General features: G+C 42.0%; 1 protein-coding gene across 1 annotated transcript; it reads left to right on the top strand.

Annotated features, from left to right (window-relative positions):
• Nucleotides 1-1,872: 1,872 nt before the first annotated feature.
• On the top strand, nt 1,873-3,160 carry LOC137340588 (hemoglobin subunit alpha-like). The gene is made up of 3 exons (XM_068003134.1): nt 1,873-2,023; nt 2,349-2,556; nt 2,796-3,160. The coding sequence occupies exons 1-3, from the start codon at nt 1,929-1,931 to the stop codon at nt 2,919-2,921; spliced, it is 429 nt and encodes a 142-aa protein (XP_067859235.1). The 5' UTR covers nt 1,873-1,928; the 3' UTR covers nt 2,922-3,160.
• Nucleotides 3,161-17,056: the final 13,896 nt, after the last annotated feature.

Genomic DNA, 17,056 nt, shown 5'->3' with positions numbered 1-17,056 from the left:
TGGAAGTGCAGAGCTGGGACCTTGATGAACAATGGGACAAACAGTCTATCCCCTTAACAATGAGGTTTGAGGATTGAGAAATGAAATGAGGAAGGGCTGAGAAGCAGGGTGAATTAGAATGGGTGAATTCAATGTCGAATCAGGTACAGAAAGAGAAATAAAGAGGGAAAGAACGATTATAATTGAGAGAAAAGAGACACAAAGGAAAAGAAAGAAAAAAAGTTACAAATTGAAAATTTGACATTTTTAAAATCTCCTAAAACAATTCACAACCTGAAGGAATGAGACTCCCCACTTATATTGGTTCTCTTTCTGGGCAAGTGAGGTTGATTGGAAGTCATGAACAATTATCACGTGGTTATAAGGGTAATTTGCAGATAATTACTAGATTTAACTTTCCATAGCGAGTTTAATGGGTAATTAATGTGCAAATGCAGCAACTTTATGAAAATCACAAGGAGGTTAAGGGCGAGATGCCATTTTCTCGAAGCTAACAGCGGAGTGGTGCAAATCGTCCAGCAATTTATGGCGATTTGCAATTCACGGGGTATCTTTTCCTCTCCACAGGTTGCTGGCCAATTTGTGCATTAATAACGGCGTGCGTCATGCAGACACTGTTATTTTTCAGCAAATTCTGGTCACTTGTATCTTGATTTTCAAAAAGTTTTGAGCTTTGTGGGATTTGTCGGCAGATTTTGGGGTTGGATTCAGGACCAGTGCCATGAGACTATTACAAAAGCAAATTGAGTGTTTGTCTGGCTCAATATATTTTAACATTGTAATCAGCAACACAAAAAAAGAGCACTGAGTTTTCATTCCACTTTCACTGCTTTGGGACTGGCTGAATTTGGAATAGAAATAGACAATTTAGCCCTGTTACAACTGCTGACTGGCAAGACTGATCTTGTTTATTGATATTTATTCTGATATTTATCCAGGCAAGCTGTTTGTAAGCTCATGTGCATAAAACATTACATATTATTTCATAAAAGTAAACAAATTCTTGCCTATATATGTATCTGTATAGATCAAGATGCATTGCAATTAACTGCTGAAATGCTAATGGCCTGGAATTTCCTGGAACTTTTCGACGTAACTGTGGCATAAGAGTGGAGTTGTGCCGTTTTTTGCTTAGGAATTTAACTCGTAACTGGCAATGGAACTGCATGTAGAAATGAGAGGCTAAACCAGAAATAAGTTCCTCTCCAATAGACCTTGTAAAATATCAGGGATCTTAACTGGACAAATTGGAAGTTGAATAAAGTTGCACTGGATAATTTAGCATGTTCCAATTTGTGGTTTAATACTACCAGAGACAGGATGAATGGAGTTTATGTGAAATAATGCACCATTTAACATTTGGTGATCAATGTGCATTTAAATTAAACACAGCAATAAAAAAGATTTTCAAATTTCAGATCAGAATTATGTAACTAAAATTCCGTGTTTGAGGAGGTATGCAAAATAGTTGTTGCATAAAATTAATGCTCTTTATATGTAACTTCACACTTTGCAATTAAGTCATAATTAGTTTTAACTCAATGTTCCTTTTTTGCTACACATTACGAATTTGAATTATCCCATTAATTGTATTATTATAGTATATTTATTAATTATTTATGTTGCTAAATAATCTAAACCATTTCGACAGTGTTTCAAATGAAACGTGGGGGAGGCAGAGTTTGGCAGCTTTTCTCAAACAGGATAGCTTTGCTGATTGTAAGTGAAATAGACTTCTTACTTGGTGTTGCCTCTTATCGTTACATTTAAAATAAATCCAATAGAAATTGAATAGATACCAGCAACCAATCGGACAAGTGGGGACAGAAGGGCGGGTCTATGAGAAATGCAATAAAAACAGGCGACCACGACCCACAGACATCTCGTGTGTGCTGAGATAACTGGAAGAGTGAAAAGAATCAGCAGCAATGCCGCTCTCCGCCGCCGACAAAGCTGAGATAAAACAGCTCAGTGGCCCGCTCGCGGCTCACGCTGACGAGTGGGGTGCAGACATTTTGGCCAGGTAATTAATTAGACTTACGTTCTGTTTCAAGTACTTTCAGCAAGAATCTGTGATCATGAATATTTTATTTGGATTGCCTTGGAATACTGAGACAATATTATGTGTGCAATGAAATTCTCTACATATCTACAAAGATTTTCTAAAGCAGTGTGATCCTGCGTGAGATTCTAATGTTTCAGTATGTTTACTCAGCAATTGATTTCTAGTTGCTTTGTATTCCAGATTAAACTTTAAATATGGAAATCCGAATAATGGGTTTGAGTTGGGTTATGTATTGATGGTTTAAAAAGATAGAATAATGGTTTTACTTTCCATGTTCCTGAAGGTTGTTTGCAGTCTATCCTACAACCAAGACCTACTTCTTGGAATTCCATGACTTCACTGCCCACGGTCCACGAGTCATAAAGCATGGTGGTGTGGTAGTGACCGCTTTGGCAAATGCGGCCAACCATTTGGACGACCTGCCTGGGCACCTGGCCAAACTTGCTCTGAAGCATGGTCAAGAACTTAAAGTGGATCCTCACAACTTCTACGTATGTCACTGTTTAATACATTCTTCCCTGTCTACGTCTCCCCAAACTATGCTGAAATGACATTGAGTATCAGTCTGAAAGTGCAACCATGTTCATGTTTACTGGTTAGCGGGGAACATTTTGGTTGTGTACACTTAATTTAATGCAGTATTAAAGTACCAGTACTCATTTAATGTTTAAAATAATGTATTGAGAAATATTAGCAGGAACACCTTCTAACTGATTTTTGTTTTTTACAGCTGATTGCCCATTGTATCCTGGTAACCTTGAGTACTCGCCTGAAGGAGTTCAAACCTGCAACCCACTGCGCCGCTGACAAATTCCTTCTCGAAGTTGCCCAAATATTGAGCTCTAAGTACCGCTGAAAATGCAGCCAAGAAATTGCGGTAGAAAGCAGCTCGATCACCATCCTTTAAACCTCCGTGTGCATGTTTCCTCAAACTGCCTGGCAATAAATCGTTATTCTCCTAAAAACACTTGCTGTAGCTTGCTCTGTTTAATCCAGTTTTTGTATTTTGTCATTGATTAATTTTCCATTCATAATTGTTAAACTGCTTCAACCGCCATTACAACTGAGAAAAAAATAAAGTTTTCCTTTCGTCAATGCTATGTAGTCTGCTGTGGATGATTTACATAAACACACTCCATTTAAGAATAAAAACTACCAGACATGTAGAATTAATGGCCCAAATTTTGCTGTCAAAATAAGGTGAGGCTAATAGCGTCGCCGTTATTCATGTGCAACTTCAGGCCTGGGGCAATTGCGCGGTTAAGTACAAATATCCAAAAGTTGCTGTCTGGGCTGTGTTGCTGCACCATTAGCTTTGTGAAAATGGCATCTCACTCACTGCCTCACCATAGAATGGCGTGAAGTTGCTACATTTGCGCATGTACCCTTTTAACAATGTGATAAGTTTTAGGAGAGCTAGATAGTAAAAAAAAAAGTATGATTTTTTTTAGTCAATCAACCTCTCTTGCACTGAAAATGAACTATTACAAGTGCAGAGTCTCATTCCTTCAGGTTCTAATTGTTGGGGATTTTAAAAATGTCAAATTTTAAATGTTTACTTTTTTTACTTTTCCTTTTTTTTCCCTCTCAATCCAATCTTTATTTCTTTTTCTGTAGCTGATTTGACATTGAATTACCCACTTTAATTTACGCTTCCTTCTCAGTCCTTGCGTTGTTAATTTCACAATCCTTCAGTCTGATTGGTTAAGGAGAAACAGTTGCTTGCCGTGTTCACCCAGGTCCCAGAGGCCGTTTCCCTCGCTGCGGCTTTATCAACTTGCATGTTCAGCAAACTGTCACGCACGTTTAGGTTTTTAAATTTTTGAGTGAAAGTTTGCTGAACGCAGTTAAATGCCCTGCTACAGCAAATTATGGCCCAATACTAAATTTTTAAAATTACCCACCAGTAAGAAAACAATACAGTACAACATCCACCTACATACACTTTTAGTTAACAACAGGGACAAACTGGCAAATAAAGATTTTTTAGCAACTATAAAGCCCTTGTTTGTCATATATGTTACTCTAGCATATTGCAAATGAATCAGATTCAAAGCAGAGCTACCTAAAAGCAGAAGAATCAGAAGTAAGGCCATCACTGTCTCCTTCATATGACCTTTACACATACAGCAAAGCAATAAGAACTACACCTGCCACTGAAAAGCAAGAATTCCTTTTTAAATTTAAGTTTTGTTTTAGAAAACAGTACATCAAAAATGGCTATTACCACGACTGCTTAGATTCAAGTTTAAGATGTTAGCTCACCTGATGAATAACTCTGGCATAAAAATCCCGTGCCTGATAGCAAACATGATGTGGAGATGCCGGTGATGGACTGGGGTGGACAAATGTAAGGAATCTTACAACACCAGGTTATAGTCCAACAATTTTATTTTAAAATCACAAGCTTTCGGAGATTATCCCCTTCGTCAGGTGAGTGAATGAATAAGAGGTTCTCAAATCGCATATCTTATATTAGGCTGGGACACCATCACACCAATCAAAAGGTGTCGTTGGTGTTCAGAAAGGTTAGCCACGGAAAACAGTAGGAAACAGGGAACACATTTGTACACTAATATTGCTCTCAAGATCATTATAGATAAGGGAAGCTATTGGCCCCATCTAGAATCCTCCCATTGCACCATTCAATTGGTTCTCAATTGATTCCAGGGTTTTCTCCATTACTCTATCTGGGAATCCATTCCAAGTGTTGAGCATTCATTATGTGAAAAGAACATCCTGATATCACTCCTAAATTTGTCTTTTACTTTGAGCCTGTGACCCCTCGTCCAGGCAAGTCATTTATTTCTTGAAGGCAGATTAAAATGGTTAGGAGTCTGCAAGGCTTAAATTAAAATTTCCTGTAATTACAGTGGACCTTAAGATAATACAAATTGTCATATATTAATACAATAACATTCCAAGAGTTAGAAGAAAGAAAAAATTTACAGAATTGTACATGGGTGTGATTATTCAACATTGGATTTTGTCATTTATACTCATATTAATTTATTGTCCTGCTAATATTCTTACCAATGTAGTTCAGAACTGCAAATGTAATAGGGATGTTGCATTGCTGTTACACACCTTTGATGTCATTGTGATGATGGACATCCAAAATAACTGCAGTTGCACCTGCCTAAATTGGACATTTCTTGTCTGTTATCAAACCACCTCCAAGAGATAATCTCACATGGTTTCAGCTTTACACCACTTACTGTAGAACTGCAACTGATGCAAAGGCCACTTTGTAAAGTTTAAGAAGAACTGAGGATGTCCTCTAAGATTAAAATATTAAAGAGCTAACTCCTGTCAGGTCACTAGAAATGTTATCATCTGTAAGATTCTCAAAATTCACAGAGCCCCCAAAACTCGGAGGAAAACCCTAAAGAAAAGGACTTTGGACTCTGTTCTAACCATTTCAGGGTGATGAAATATTGGGCCGACTCACACATGCGCCGCACCAGGAAGCATCAACCAGGGAAAAGTACTTTTCGAGGAATCCACGTCCTTTAAGGGACTCGTTTCCTCGTAGGGGCGACTGTACGAATTCTGGGAATTCACCTTTTCCCTGAGTATGGAAAACTTTGGCCATTGACTAAAATCCTAAGATGGAAGGATAGGTGAGAGGTCACCAGATGAATCAACAACACACACAATGGAATGTGGGAGAATTACTGCTTCAGACATGTCTCTGTTTTAATGCAAAACCTACAGCAGGTGGTCAACACTCAGCATTAATTTAAAAGGCAGTAGGCCATTGAAAGAGGCAACTGCTCCAGACATGGTGCGATCATGTCTTTGTTTTAAAGCAAAACCAATCAACACCTAGGACGTTGGATACAAAAGGAAGCCTGTATACCAGGTGATCAGCAAATCAGAATTAAAACAATGACTCATCGGGAGAAGCAATGGCAACATGATGAGGGACCATCAGAAGCCATCAAAGATTCTTAAGGACTTTGTAAGAACTGTTTAAACAGACATGAAGTGCTTTTTTTTTAAGTGATGAAAACCATTGTAAGAGAGGGATATAGAAGTGGAAACTCAAAACCTCTCTCGCTCTCTCTCTGGCTCTTGTTGGCTCTTGTGTTCTGCTTCTCTTGTTCTGCCTGTCTCTGGAAGGAGAGCAGCTTCCAGCGAAACCAACGAACCCTACTTGAGAGAACCGGTCAGCCAGCCCTGCAAGTGCAAAGGATTGTCCAGTTCAGTTCGGCCAGGAGTTCGACAGCTCGGGAGGCGACAGTTCAACAAGGCGAGGGGGCAACAGGAAAGCAGTTCAACAGAGAAGGTCAGCAGCTCTCGAAGCAGGCCGACACACAAGAAAAAACCAGAGCAACAGCCCCGGTGACCATCAGACACCTCGCGGCAACAAGGGCCTTGCGAAACAACCAACCAAATATTGCCACCAACCAACCGGGTAATATTGGGCCAAAGAAAACCAACTCGGGAGAAAACCGAAGATCCACAAAGCTTCCACTCTACGATCTATTCCTGACTTACCTCTGGGTGAATTACTATTAAGGATTCGTTTGGTGAGCATTATCTCTGGTCCTTTAGAGTCCAACTTAGCTAGTACAGTGGGATTGGGAGGGGTGAGGTATCTTTCTACTGTAATTTCCCTCGTGTGTACCAAAGTGTTCCCCATTTTATTAGAGTGTTAAGATTATTGTGTTGTATTTTCTCTCTTGAATAAAGATCGAAGTTTCTTGCACCAAAACCAGTTGTCTGCTGCACTTTGTCACAACCCCCAAATAAGTCCAAGGTCTCGAACCCAGGGAGTGGGAGCGATTCGAACCGCTCAGAAGTCAGAGGTGAAGCTGACACACACCACCACCCCCTACACATCTGTTGGATAACAGTGAGCAGGCCCCTGTAATGTGTGAGTGGGTATGTGCAAAACTCTGCTTCCCATCAGTACAGAACAATGCAGTAAAACTCAGTGCTGCCTGTTTACAAATTTCTAAACCTGGGAGCTGGTCTCAAAGTGTTCCCGCAGTATAACTGCAGCACTAAACAAACTGACAAAAACCACAATCGAAATCAATCTAACAATACAGGTACGGTAGCGTAGAGGTTATGTTATTGGACAATAATCCAGTGGCCTGGATTATAATCCAGAGAACTTGAGTTCAATCTCACCATGGCAGTTTGTGAATTTGTATTCAGTTTTTTTTTAAATCTAAATAAATCTGGAATAAAAAGCTGGTACCAGCAACAGTGATCATGAAGCTGTCAGATCATCAGAAAAACCCAACTGGTTCACTAATGTCCTTTAGGGAAGGAAATCTGCCATCCTTACTCGGTCCGACCTATATGTGACTCCAGTCCCAAACCAATGTGGTTGATTCTTAACTGCCCTCTGAAATGGCCTAGCTAGCCACTCAGTTGTATCAAAGCACTACAATAAAATAAAGAGTAACAATAATAAAACTGGATGGACCACTTGGCTGTGATCTAGACATCGCCAACAACGAAGGCCATACCCAGCACAGTTGACCCTGCAAAGTCCTCCTCACTAATATCTAGGGACTGGTGTCAAAGTTGAGAGAGCACCCAACGTGAAGAAATAACCTACTTGACCTCGTCCTCACAAATCTACCTGTCATGGATGCATCTGTCCATGACAGTATTGGTAGGAGTGACCACCGCACAGTCCTTGTGGAGACCAAGTCCCATCTTCACACTCAGAACACCCTCCATTGTGTCGTGTGGCATTACCATCGTGCTAAGTGGGATAGATTAACAGATCTAGAAGCTCAAAACTGGGCATCCATGAGGCGCTGTGGTCCATCAGCAGCAGCAGAATTGTATCCCACCACTATCTGTGACCTCATGACCCAACATATCGCTCACCATCAAACCAGATGACCAACCCTGGTTCAATGAGGAGTGTAGCAGTGCATGCCAGGATAAGCACCAGGTGTACCTGAAGAAGAGGTGCCAACCTGCTGAAGCTACAACACAGGACTACATGCATGCTAAACAGCAGAAGCAGCATGCTTTAGACAGAGCTAAGCGATCGCACAACCAACGGATCAGGTCAAAGCTCTGCAGTCCTGCCACAAGCAGTCGTGAATGGTGATGGATAATTAAGCAACTAACAGAAGGAGGCAGCTCCATGAACATCCCCATCCTCAATGATGGAGGAGCCCATCACGTGAGTGCAAAAGACAAGGCTGAAGTGTTCACAACCATCTTCAGCTAGAAGTGCTGAGTGAAATCCCTACCTAACAGCGTTGTGGGAGTACCTTCACCAAATGGACTTCAGCAATTCAAGAAGAAAGCTTACCATCATTTTCTCAGGGGCAACTAGGGATGGGCAATAAATGCCTTGCCAGCGACGCCCACATCACAAAAATTACTTTTAAAAAAATACATGAAAATGTCAGAGTCTGAAGGAAATAGTAAATTGTTCTACATGGAAATTACATCACAACCCTCAAAATTGCCAAACCAGGCATTACAAATTACAGTTCTACACTTTTGGGTTCAATGTCACCAGTCTCTCCTATAAGCAAACCCCACATTCTCTATGATCAGGACTTTATTGCCCAGCATCTACTTATAGCATCCTAGGTTGCTGAGGTCAGTAAGGGTGGAAATTGCAGAGGTGCTGGCCATAATATTCCAATGCTCCTTAGATATGGAGGTGGTGATAGAGGACTGGAGAATTGCAAATGTTACACCTTTGTTCAAAAACGAGTGTAAGATAAATCCAGCAACTACAGGAGAATCAGTTTAACCTCGGTGGTGGGCAAGCTTTTAGAAACGATAATCCGAGACAAAATTAATAGTCACTTGGGTAAGTGTGGATTAATAAAGGAAATCCAGCATGGATTTGTTAAAGATAAATCATGTTTAACTAACTTGACTGAGTTTTTTGATGAGGTTACAGAAAGGGTTGATGAGGGCAATGCAGTTGATGTTGTGTATATGGACTTTCAAAAGGCATTTGATAAAGTGCCACATAATAAGCTTGCCAGCAAAATTGAAACCCATGGAATAAAAGGGGCAGTGGCAGCATGGATACGAAATTGGTTAAGTGACAGGAAACAGAGAATGGTGGTGAATGGTTGTTTTTCGGATCGGAGGGAGGTATATAATGGTGTTCCTCAAGGGATGGTACAAGGACCACAGCTTTTTTTGATATTTATTAATGACTTGGACTTGGGTGTACAGGGCACAATTTCAAAAATTGCAGATGACACAAAACTTGGAAGTGTATTAAACAATGAAGAGGAGAGTAATAGACTTCAAGAGGACATAGACAGGCTGGTGGAATGGCGAACACATGGCAGATGAACTTAAACGCAGAGAAGTGTGAAGTGATACATTTTGGCAGGAAGAACGAGGAGAGGCAATATAAACTAAATGGTACAATTCTAAAGGGGGTGCAGGAACAGAGAGACCTGGGGGCATGTGTGCACAAACCTTTGAAGGTGGCAGGACAGGTTGAGAAAGAGGTTAAAACAGCATACGGGATCCTGGGCTTTATAAATAGAGGCATAACAGATGCATGTTTTTGTTTCAAGTGCTGTAAATGACAACCTCAGTGGTTGCATTAGTTGCAAATTTCTATTTAAATATATTTGCACAATATTTTCAGAATATAGAATCATATAATCATTACAACAAAGAAGGAGGCCATTCGGCCCATTGAGCCAGTGCCGGCTCGTCGTAAGTGCAATCCAGTTAGTCCCATTCCCCCGCTCTTTCCCCATGGCCTTGCAAATTTTGGTCCAGGTTTGGTCTCACCAAGGCGCTGTATAACTGCAGCAAGACATCCTTGCTCCTGTACTCAAATCCTCTTGCAACGAAGGCCAACATACCATTTGCCTTCCTAACTGCTTACTGCACCCATATTTGCTTCCAGTGACTGGTGTACAAGGACACCCAGGTCACTTTGTACATCAACATTTCCCAATCTATCACCATTTAAATAATACTCTGCCTTTCTGTTTTTCCTTCCGAGGTGGATAACTTCACATTTATCCACATTATACTGCATCTGCCATGTATTTGCCCATTCACTCAACTTGTCTAAATCGGCTTGAAGCCTCTTTGCATCCTCCTCACAACTCATGATCCCACTTAGTTTTGCGTCATCAGCAAACTTGGAAATATTAACATTTGGTTCCCTCATTCAAATCATTGATAAATATTGTGAGTAGCTGGGGCCCAAGCACTGATCCCTGCGGTACCCCACTAGTTACTGCCACCCCGAAAAAGACCCATTTATTCCTAATCTCTGTTTCCTGTCTGTTAACCAATTTTCAACCCATGCCAGTATATTACCCCCAATCCAATGTGCTTTAATTTTGTACACTAACCTCTTATGTGGGACCTTATCAAAGGCCTTCTAAAAATCCAAATAAACCACATCCACTGGTTCTCCCTTATCTATTCTACCAGTTACATCTTCAAAAAACTCCAGTAGGCTTGTCATACACGATTTCTCCTTCATTAATCCATGTTGACCTGGTCTAATCCCATTGATATTTTCTAAGTGTCCTGTTATCACATCTTTTATAATAGACTCTAGCATTTTCCCTACTACTGATGTTAGGCTAACTGGCCTGTAATTCCCTGTTTCATCTCTCTCCTTTTTTAAATAGTGGGGTTACATTTGCCACCCTCCAATCTGCAGGAACTGTTCCATAATCTATAGAATTTTGGAAGATGACAACCAATGCATCCACTATTTCCATGACTACCTCTTTTGGTACTCTGGGATGCAGATTATCGGGTCCTGGGGATTTATCAGCTTTCAGTCCCACTAATTTCTCCAGCATTATTTTTTTACTAATACTAATTTCCTTTAATTCCTCCTTCTCACTAGTCCCTTGGTTCCCTAGCATTTCTGGGAAGTTATTTGTGTCCTCTTCCCTGAAGACAGAACCAAAGTATTTGTTTAATTGCTCTGCCATTTCCTTGATCCCCATTATAAATTCTCCTGTTTCTGACTATAAGGGACCTACATTTGTCTTCATTAATCTTTTTAGAAGCGGTAGAAGCTTTTATAGTCCACTTTTATGTTCCTTGCAAGTTTACTCTCATACTCTACTTTTCCCCTCTTAATCAATCTCTTGGTCCTTTTTTGCTGAATTCTAAACTGCTCCCAATCCTCAGGCTTGCTACTTTTTCTGGCAACTTTATATGACTCCTCTTTGGATCTAATACTATCCTTAATTTCTTTTGTTAGCCATGGTTGGGCCTCTTTTCCTTTTGTGTTTTTGCACCTGAAAGGAATGTATAGTTGCAATTCATGCATTTGTTCCTTAAATGTTAGCCATTGCCTATCCACCGTCATACCTTTTAATGGAGACTCATTAAAGTGTGCATATCATGATTCTATGACGTAGGTAGGACCCCAATTGCAATTTTGAGGTAGAAATGGGCGGAGTGTGCTGGACAGTGAGTGGCCTAACCAGCATTGTTAGCTGATTGACTGGGGTCTGAAGATTCTCCGATTTGGTCTGCTAGCTGCATCATTAGTTTCACCGATATTCAATTACTCACAGTGGGTGCGACAGGGATGCTGATGCATTGCCCCTGACATCTGCTAGGTCTCATCAATAATGAGTCACCCACAACCAGCATCATGCACTGTTCTTGATGACATTCCACACTGACCATCACTTATCCATGTCGGCCTGTGAGTACCACTCATCAAAAGTACAAAGAAATCCCATGGAACTTCAGGAAAGCCAATTGGACTTTGTTCACAAAAACTGTTGATTGAATCATTGTTACTATCCCACGGTGTAACATTCCAATTGAGGAAGCTTAGAAATGCTTTAACGGCACCCTCTACAAAGCTACAAAATCCACAATCCCTCATGGCATTCGGCCCTTGTACAAGCCATGCCTAGACAAAGAGGGCCCTAAATAGGGCCGTGTAGCGCCCGTTGTTTTGGCGCGACATGGCCTCTCCAACATCCAAGATGGCGTCTTGGATGCGCAAGCACGTTTCCTGTGTGATGTGCACCAGACGCCATCTTGGTATAGGAGTTAGCACATGCGCCAATACCAGACGCTGGAAGCATGTAAAGTAGGGAGAAAATGGCTGCAAACAGTGTGCAACACTGATTTAAAGTGATACAAATCGTTTTCGACCTTAACGCTCAACTCAACGCACAGTCTTATCCCCGACCATCTAAATGTTTCTTACAGTGCCTGAAGGACCCCCCCCACCAGCGCTATTTAAAGGGGCCATGCAGGTTAGTTGCTGGATTATTGCTTCTGACTGCTGGAGGAGTAGGAAGTGTTTTTTGAAGCTCCCTATTGTTATTGAGAGTTCCGACACTACTTTTGAGCGTGGTTTGACAGGTACTGCCTTATGGGTCGGAAAGTTACAACCCTGGTGGAACAACATTCCTGCCAACCAGCCTTTGTCCTGGATGGTGTCGAGCTTCTTGAGTGTTGTTGGAGCTGCACTCATCCAGGCAAGTGGAGAGTATTCCATCACACTCCTGACTTGTGCCTTGTAGATGGTGGAAAGGCTTTGGGGAGTCAGGAGGTGAGTTACTCTCCGCAGAATACCCAGCCTCTGACCTGCTCTTATAGCCATAGTATTTATATGGCTGGTCCAGTTAAGTTTCTGGTCAATGGTGACCTCCAGGATGTTGATGGTGGGGGAATCGGCGATGGTAATGCCGTTGAATGTCAAGGGGAGGTGGTTAGACTCTCTCTTGTTGGAGATGGTCATTGCCTCGTACTTGTCTGGCGCGAATGTTACTTGCCACTTATGATCTAATTGCCATTACAGAGACGTGGCTGCAGGGTGACCAAAGCTGGGAACTGAATATTCAAGGATATTCTACATTTAGGAAGGACAGACAAAAAGGAAAAGGAGGTGGGATAGCGCTGTTAATAAAGGATGAGATCAGTACAACAGTGAGAAAGTATCTTGGCTCAGAAGATCAAGGTGTAGAATCAGTTTGGGTGGAGCTAAGAAACAGCAAGGGGCAGAAAACATTGGTGGGAGTTGTTTATAGGCCACCAAACAGTCGTGGTAATGTAGGGCACGGTATAAAGCAGGAAATTTGAAGTGCATGTAACAAGGGTAATACAGTAATCATGGGGAACTTTAATCTACATATAGATTGGGCAATATAAATTAGCACTAATACTGTGGAGGACAAATTGCTGGAATGTACACGAGATGGTTTTTTCGATCAGTATGTTGAGGAACGAACTAGGGAACAGACTATTTTAGATCTGGTATTGTGCAATGAGAAAGGGTTAATTAATAATCTTGTTGTAAAGGAGCCCTTAGGGAAGAGTGATCATAAATGATAGAATTCTTCATTAAGTTTGAAAGTGATGTAGTTCAATCTGAAACTAGGGTCTCAAATCTAAACAAAGGAAACTACAAAGGTATGAGGCACAAGTTGGCAGTGGTTGATTGGGGATCTACATTAAAAGGTATGATGGTAGACAGGCAATGGCTAGCGTTTAAAGAATTAATACATAATTTGCAATAAATATAAATTCCTTTAAGGCACAAAAACCCAACAGGAAAAGTGGTCCAACCGTGGCTAACAAGAGAAATTAAAGATAGTATTAAATCAAAGAAAGAGGCATATAAAGTTGCCAGAAAAAGCAGTAATCCTGAGGATTGGGAACATTTTAGAATTCAGCAAAGGGGGACCAAGAAATTGATAAAGAAAGGGAAACTAGAATATGAGAGTAAACTAGCGAGAAACATAAAAACGGACTGTGAAAGCTTCTATAGGTATGTAAAAAGGAAAAGACTGGCGAAGGCAAACGTGGGTCCCTTACAGACAGAGACAGGATAATTTATAATGGGGAATAAGGAAATGGCAGAGAAATTAAACAAATACTTTGTGCCTGTCTTCACGGAAGAAAACACAAAAAACCTCCCCGAAATACTAGAGAACCAAGGGTCTGGCAAGAATGAGGAACTGAAAGAAATTCGTATTCGTACAAAAATAGTACTAGAGAAATTAATGGGACTGAAAGTTGATAAATCCCAAGGACCTGATGATCTATATCCCAGGGTTTTGAAAGAGGCAGCTATAGAGATAGTGGATGCATTGGTTGTCATCTTCCAAAATTCTATAGATTCTGGAATGGTTCCTGGAGATTGGAGGGTAGCAAATGTAAGCCCACCATTTAAGAAAGGAGAGAGAGAAAACACGGAACTACAGGCCTGTTAGCCTGACATCGGTAGTAGGGAAAATGCTGGAATCTTATTATAAAGGATGTGATAACAGGACACTTAGAAAATAATAATAGGATTTGGCAAAGTCAACATGGACTTCTGAAAGGGAAATCATGTTTGACAAACCTATTGGAGTTCTTTGAGGATGTAACTGGTAGAATAGATAAGGGGAAACCAGTGGATGTGGTGTATTTGGATTTTCAGAAGGCTTTCAATAAGGTCCCACACAGGAGGTGAACAAAGTTAGAGCACATGGAATTGGGGGTAATATACTGGCATGGATTGAGAATTGGTTAACAGACAGAAAACAGAGAGTAGAAATAAACGGGTCTTTTTCAGGTTGGCAGACTGTGACTAGTGGGGTACCACAGGGATCGGTGCTTGGGCCCCAGCTATTCACAATCTATATCAATGATTTGTATGAGGGGACCAAATGTAATATTTCCAAGTTTGCTGATGACACAAAACTAGGTGGGAATATGAGTTATGAGGAAGATGCAAAGAGGCTTCAAGGAGATATAGACAGGCTAAGTGAGTGGGCAAGAACATGGTAGATGGAATATAATGTGGAAAAATGTGAAGTTATCCACTTTGGTAGGAAAAACGGAAATGCAGAGTATATTTTAAATGGTGAGAGATTGGGAAATGTCGATGTTCAAGGGGACCTGGGTGTCCTTGTACATGAGTCACTGAAAGCTAACATGCAGATGCAGCAAGAAATTAGGAAGGCAAATGGTATGTTGGCCTTTATTTCAAGAGGATTTGAGTACAGGAGTAAAGATGACTTACTGCAATTATATAGGGCCTTGCTGAGACCGCACCTGGAGTATTGTGTACAATTTTGGTCTCCTTACCTAAGAAAATATATACTTGCCATAGAGGGAGTGCAACGAAGGTTCACCAGACTGATTCCTGGGATGGCGGGATTGTCATATGAGGAGAGATTGAGTAGACTAGGCCTGTATTCTCTAGAGTTTAGAAGAATGAGAGGTGATCTCATTGAAACATACAAAATTCTTACAAGACTCTACAGGATAGATGCAGGGAGGATATTTCCCCTGGCTGGGGAGTCTAGAACCAGGGGTCACAGTCTCAGAATAAAGGGTAGGTCATTTAGGACCGAGATGAGGAGAAATTTCTTCACTCAGACGGTGGTGAATCTTTGGAATTCTCTACCCCAGAGGGCTGTGGAGGCTCAGTCATTGAGTACATTCAAAACAGAGATCGATAGATTTCTAGATATTAAAGGCATCAAGGGATATGGGGATGGTGCAGGAAAATGGCGTTGAGGTAGAAGATCAGCCATGATCTTGTTGAATGGCGGAGCAGGCTCGAGGGGCCGGATGGCCTAATCCAGCTCCTATTTCTTATGTTCTTATGTACTTATTACAGACTGTCATGTTTTCCATTTATATTTGTTTTTTGTAAAAGTCACATTAAATGTTATCATTCTCACCACTATTGCCACATCTAGCCCATTCTTGACTGGCTTTTGTGATAGCACCCTTTCATGTGCTTCACCATGAATGGTGACACTTGATGCCACCCAGTGGGTCACTTTGCAGTGGATGTATGTGTAGTTGCAGGACTGTTTTGTGCAGGGAGGTGGGGGCAGAGGGCTGGTATTGGTGCTGCTCTTTCCAGGTGATCTGAGGAATGGACTCTTCTCACTTTCTGATCTTACGAGAACCGTTCACAAATGAGTGACTCCCTGGCCTCACAAGCAGCCAGGTGAGCCACTGCTCTGCCCATGCATTCGTCGTCCTCCTCCTCCTCCTCTTGCTCCTGCTCCTCCTCAATGGGGATGGCAGATGAGGATGGTGGATGAGGAGATGGGGCCTCCTCAGCTGGTACCCCTCTCTGTAGCGCCATGTTGTGCAGGACACAACACACTACTATAATGCGACCCACTCTCGCTGGTGTGTATTGAACCACTCCCCCAGCCCTATAGCATGTTCATTTATAGACCTGGTGGTGATATGGCTGTCGTAACGGTCGGTGATGGGTTCCTCAGAGTTATCATGAGCCACATGTGCAGGGGTTATTCATTGTCCCCAAGGAGCCAGCCCTTAAGGGTGTTCAGTGCGTGGAAGCTGCCCGGGATGTTGGATTCCCCCAGAATGAAGGAATCGTGGCAGCTGCCAGGGAATCTGGCGCACACGTGAAGGAATCTTTTGCGGTGGTCACAAACGAGCTGAGTGTTGATGGACAGTCCTGGTTCATGTGGAGGTGCTCGGATTGCTATATGGGGGCAGTCGATTGCACCCTGTACCCGTGGGAAGCCAGCCACAGAGTGGACTCCCACTGCCCTCTCCGTTTGGCTGAGGTCATCCATGGGGAAGTTGACGTAGTGCGAGGCCCTGTGAAACAAACCGTCGGTGACCTGCCTTATGCACTTGTGTACAGACGACTGAGAGACCCTGGTGATGTCACTGATGGCACCCTGGAATGATCCGGAGGTGAAGAAGTTGAGGGTAATGGTGACTTTAACAGCGACGGGTAATGAGATGCCACTCAGCCCAGCCGGGCGCAGCTTGGCATGAAGGAGGCTGCAGATGTCTTCGACCACCTGGCGACTGACTCTGAGCCTCCATATCCACTGCTCCTCAGAGAGGTCCAGGAAGCTGAGCCTTGGTCTGTAGACCCTTTGACAAGGGTAGTGTCTCCTGCGACGTCGCACCCTCTGTTGTTGCCATCTATGTTCTTGTGCAGGTCCCTGTGGCGCAGCACTGTGTTGTGGAGCTCCAAGTGGCAGAAGTGCACGCCATGCCTGGCGAGGATGGTGATGTTGCTCGTCCTCA

This window comes from Heptranchias perlo, chromosome 22, assembly GCF_035084215.1.
Source record: "Heptranchias perlo isolate sHepPer1 chromosome 22, sHepPer1.hap1, whole genome shotgun sequence".
In the NCBI taxonomy this organism is placed as follows: Eukaryota; Metazoa; Chordata; class Chondrichthyes; order Hexanchiformes; family Hexanchidae; genus Heptranchias; species Heptranchias perlo.
This window is presented reverse-complemented; position numbering and strand designations above follow the sequence as displayed.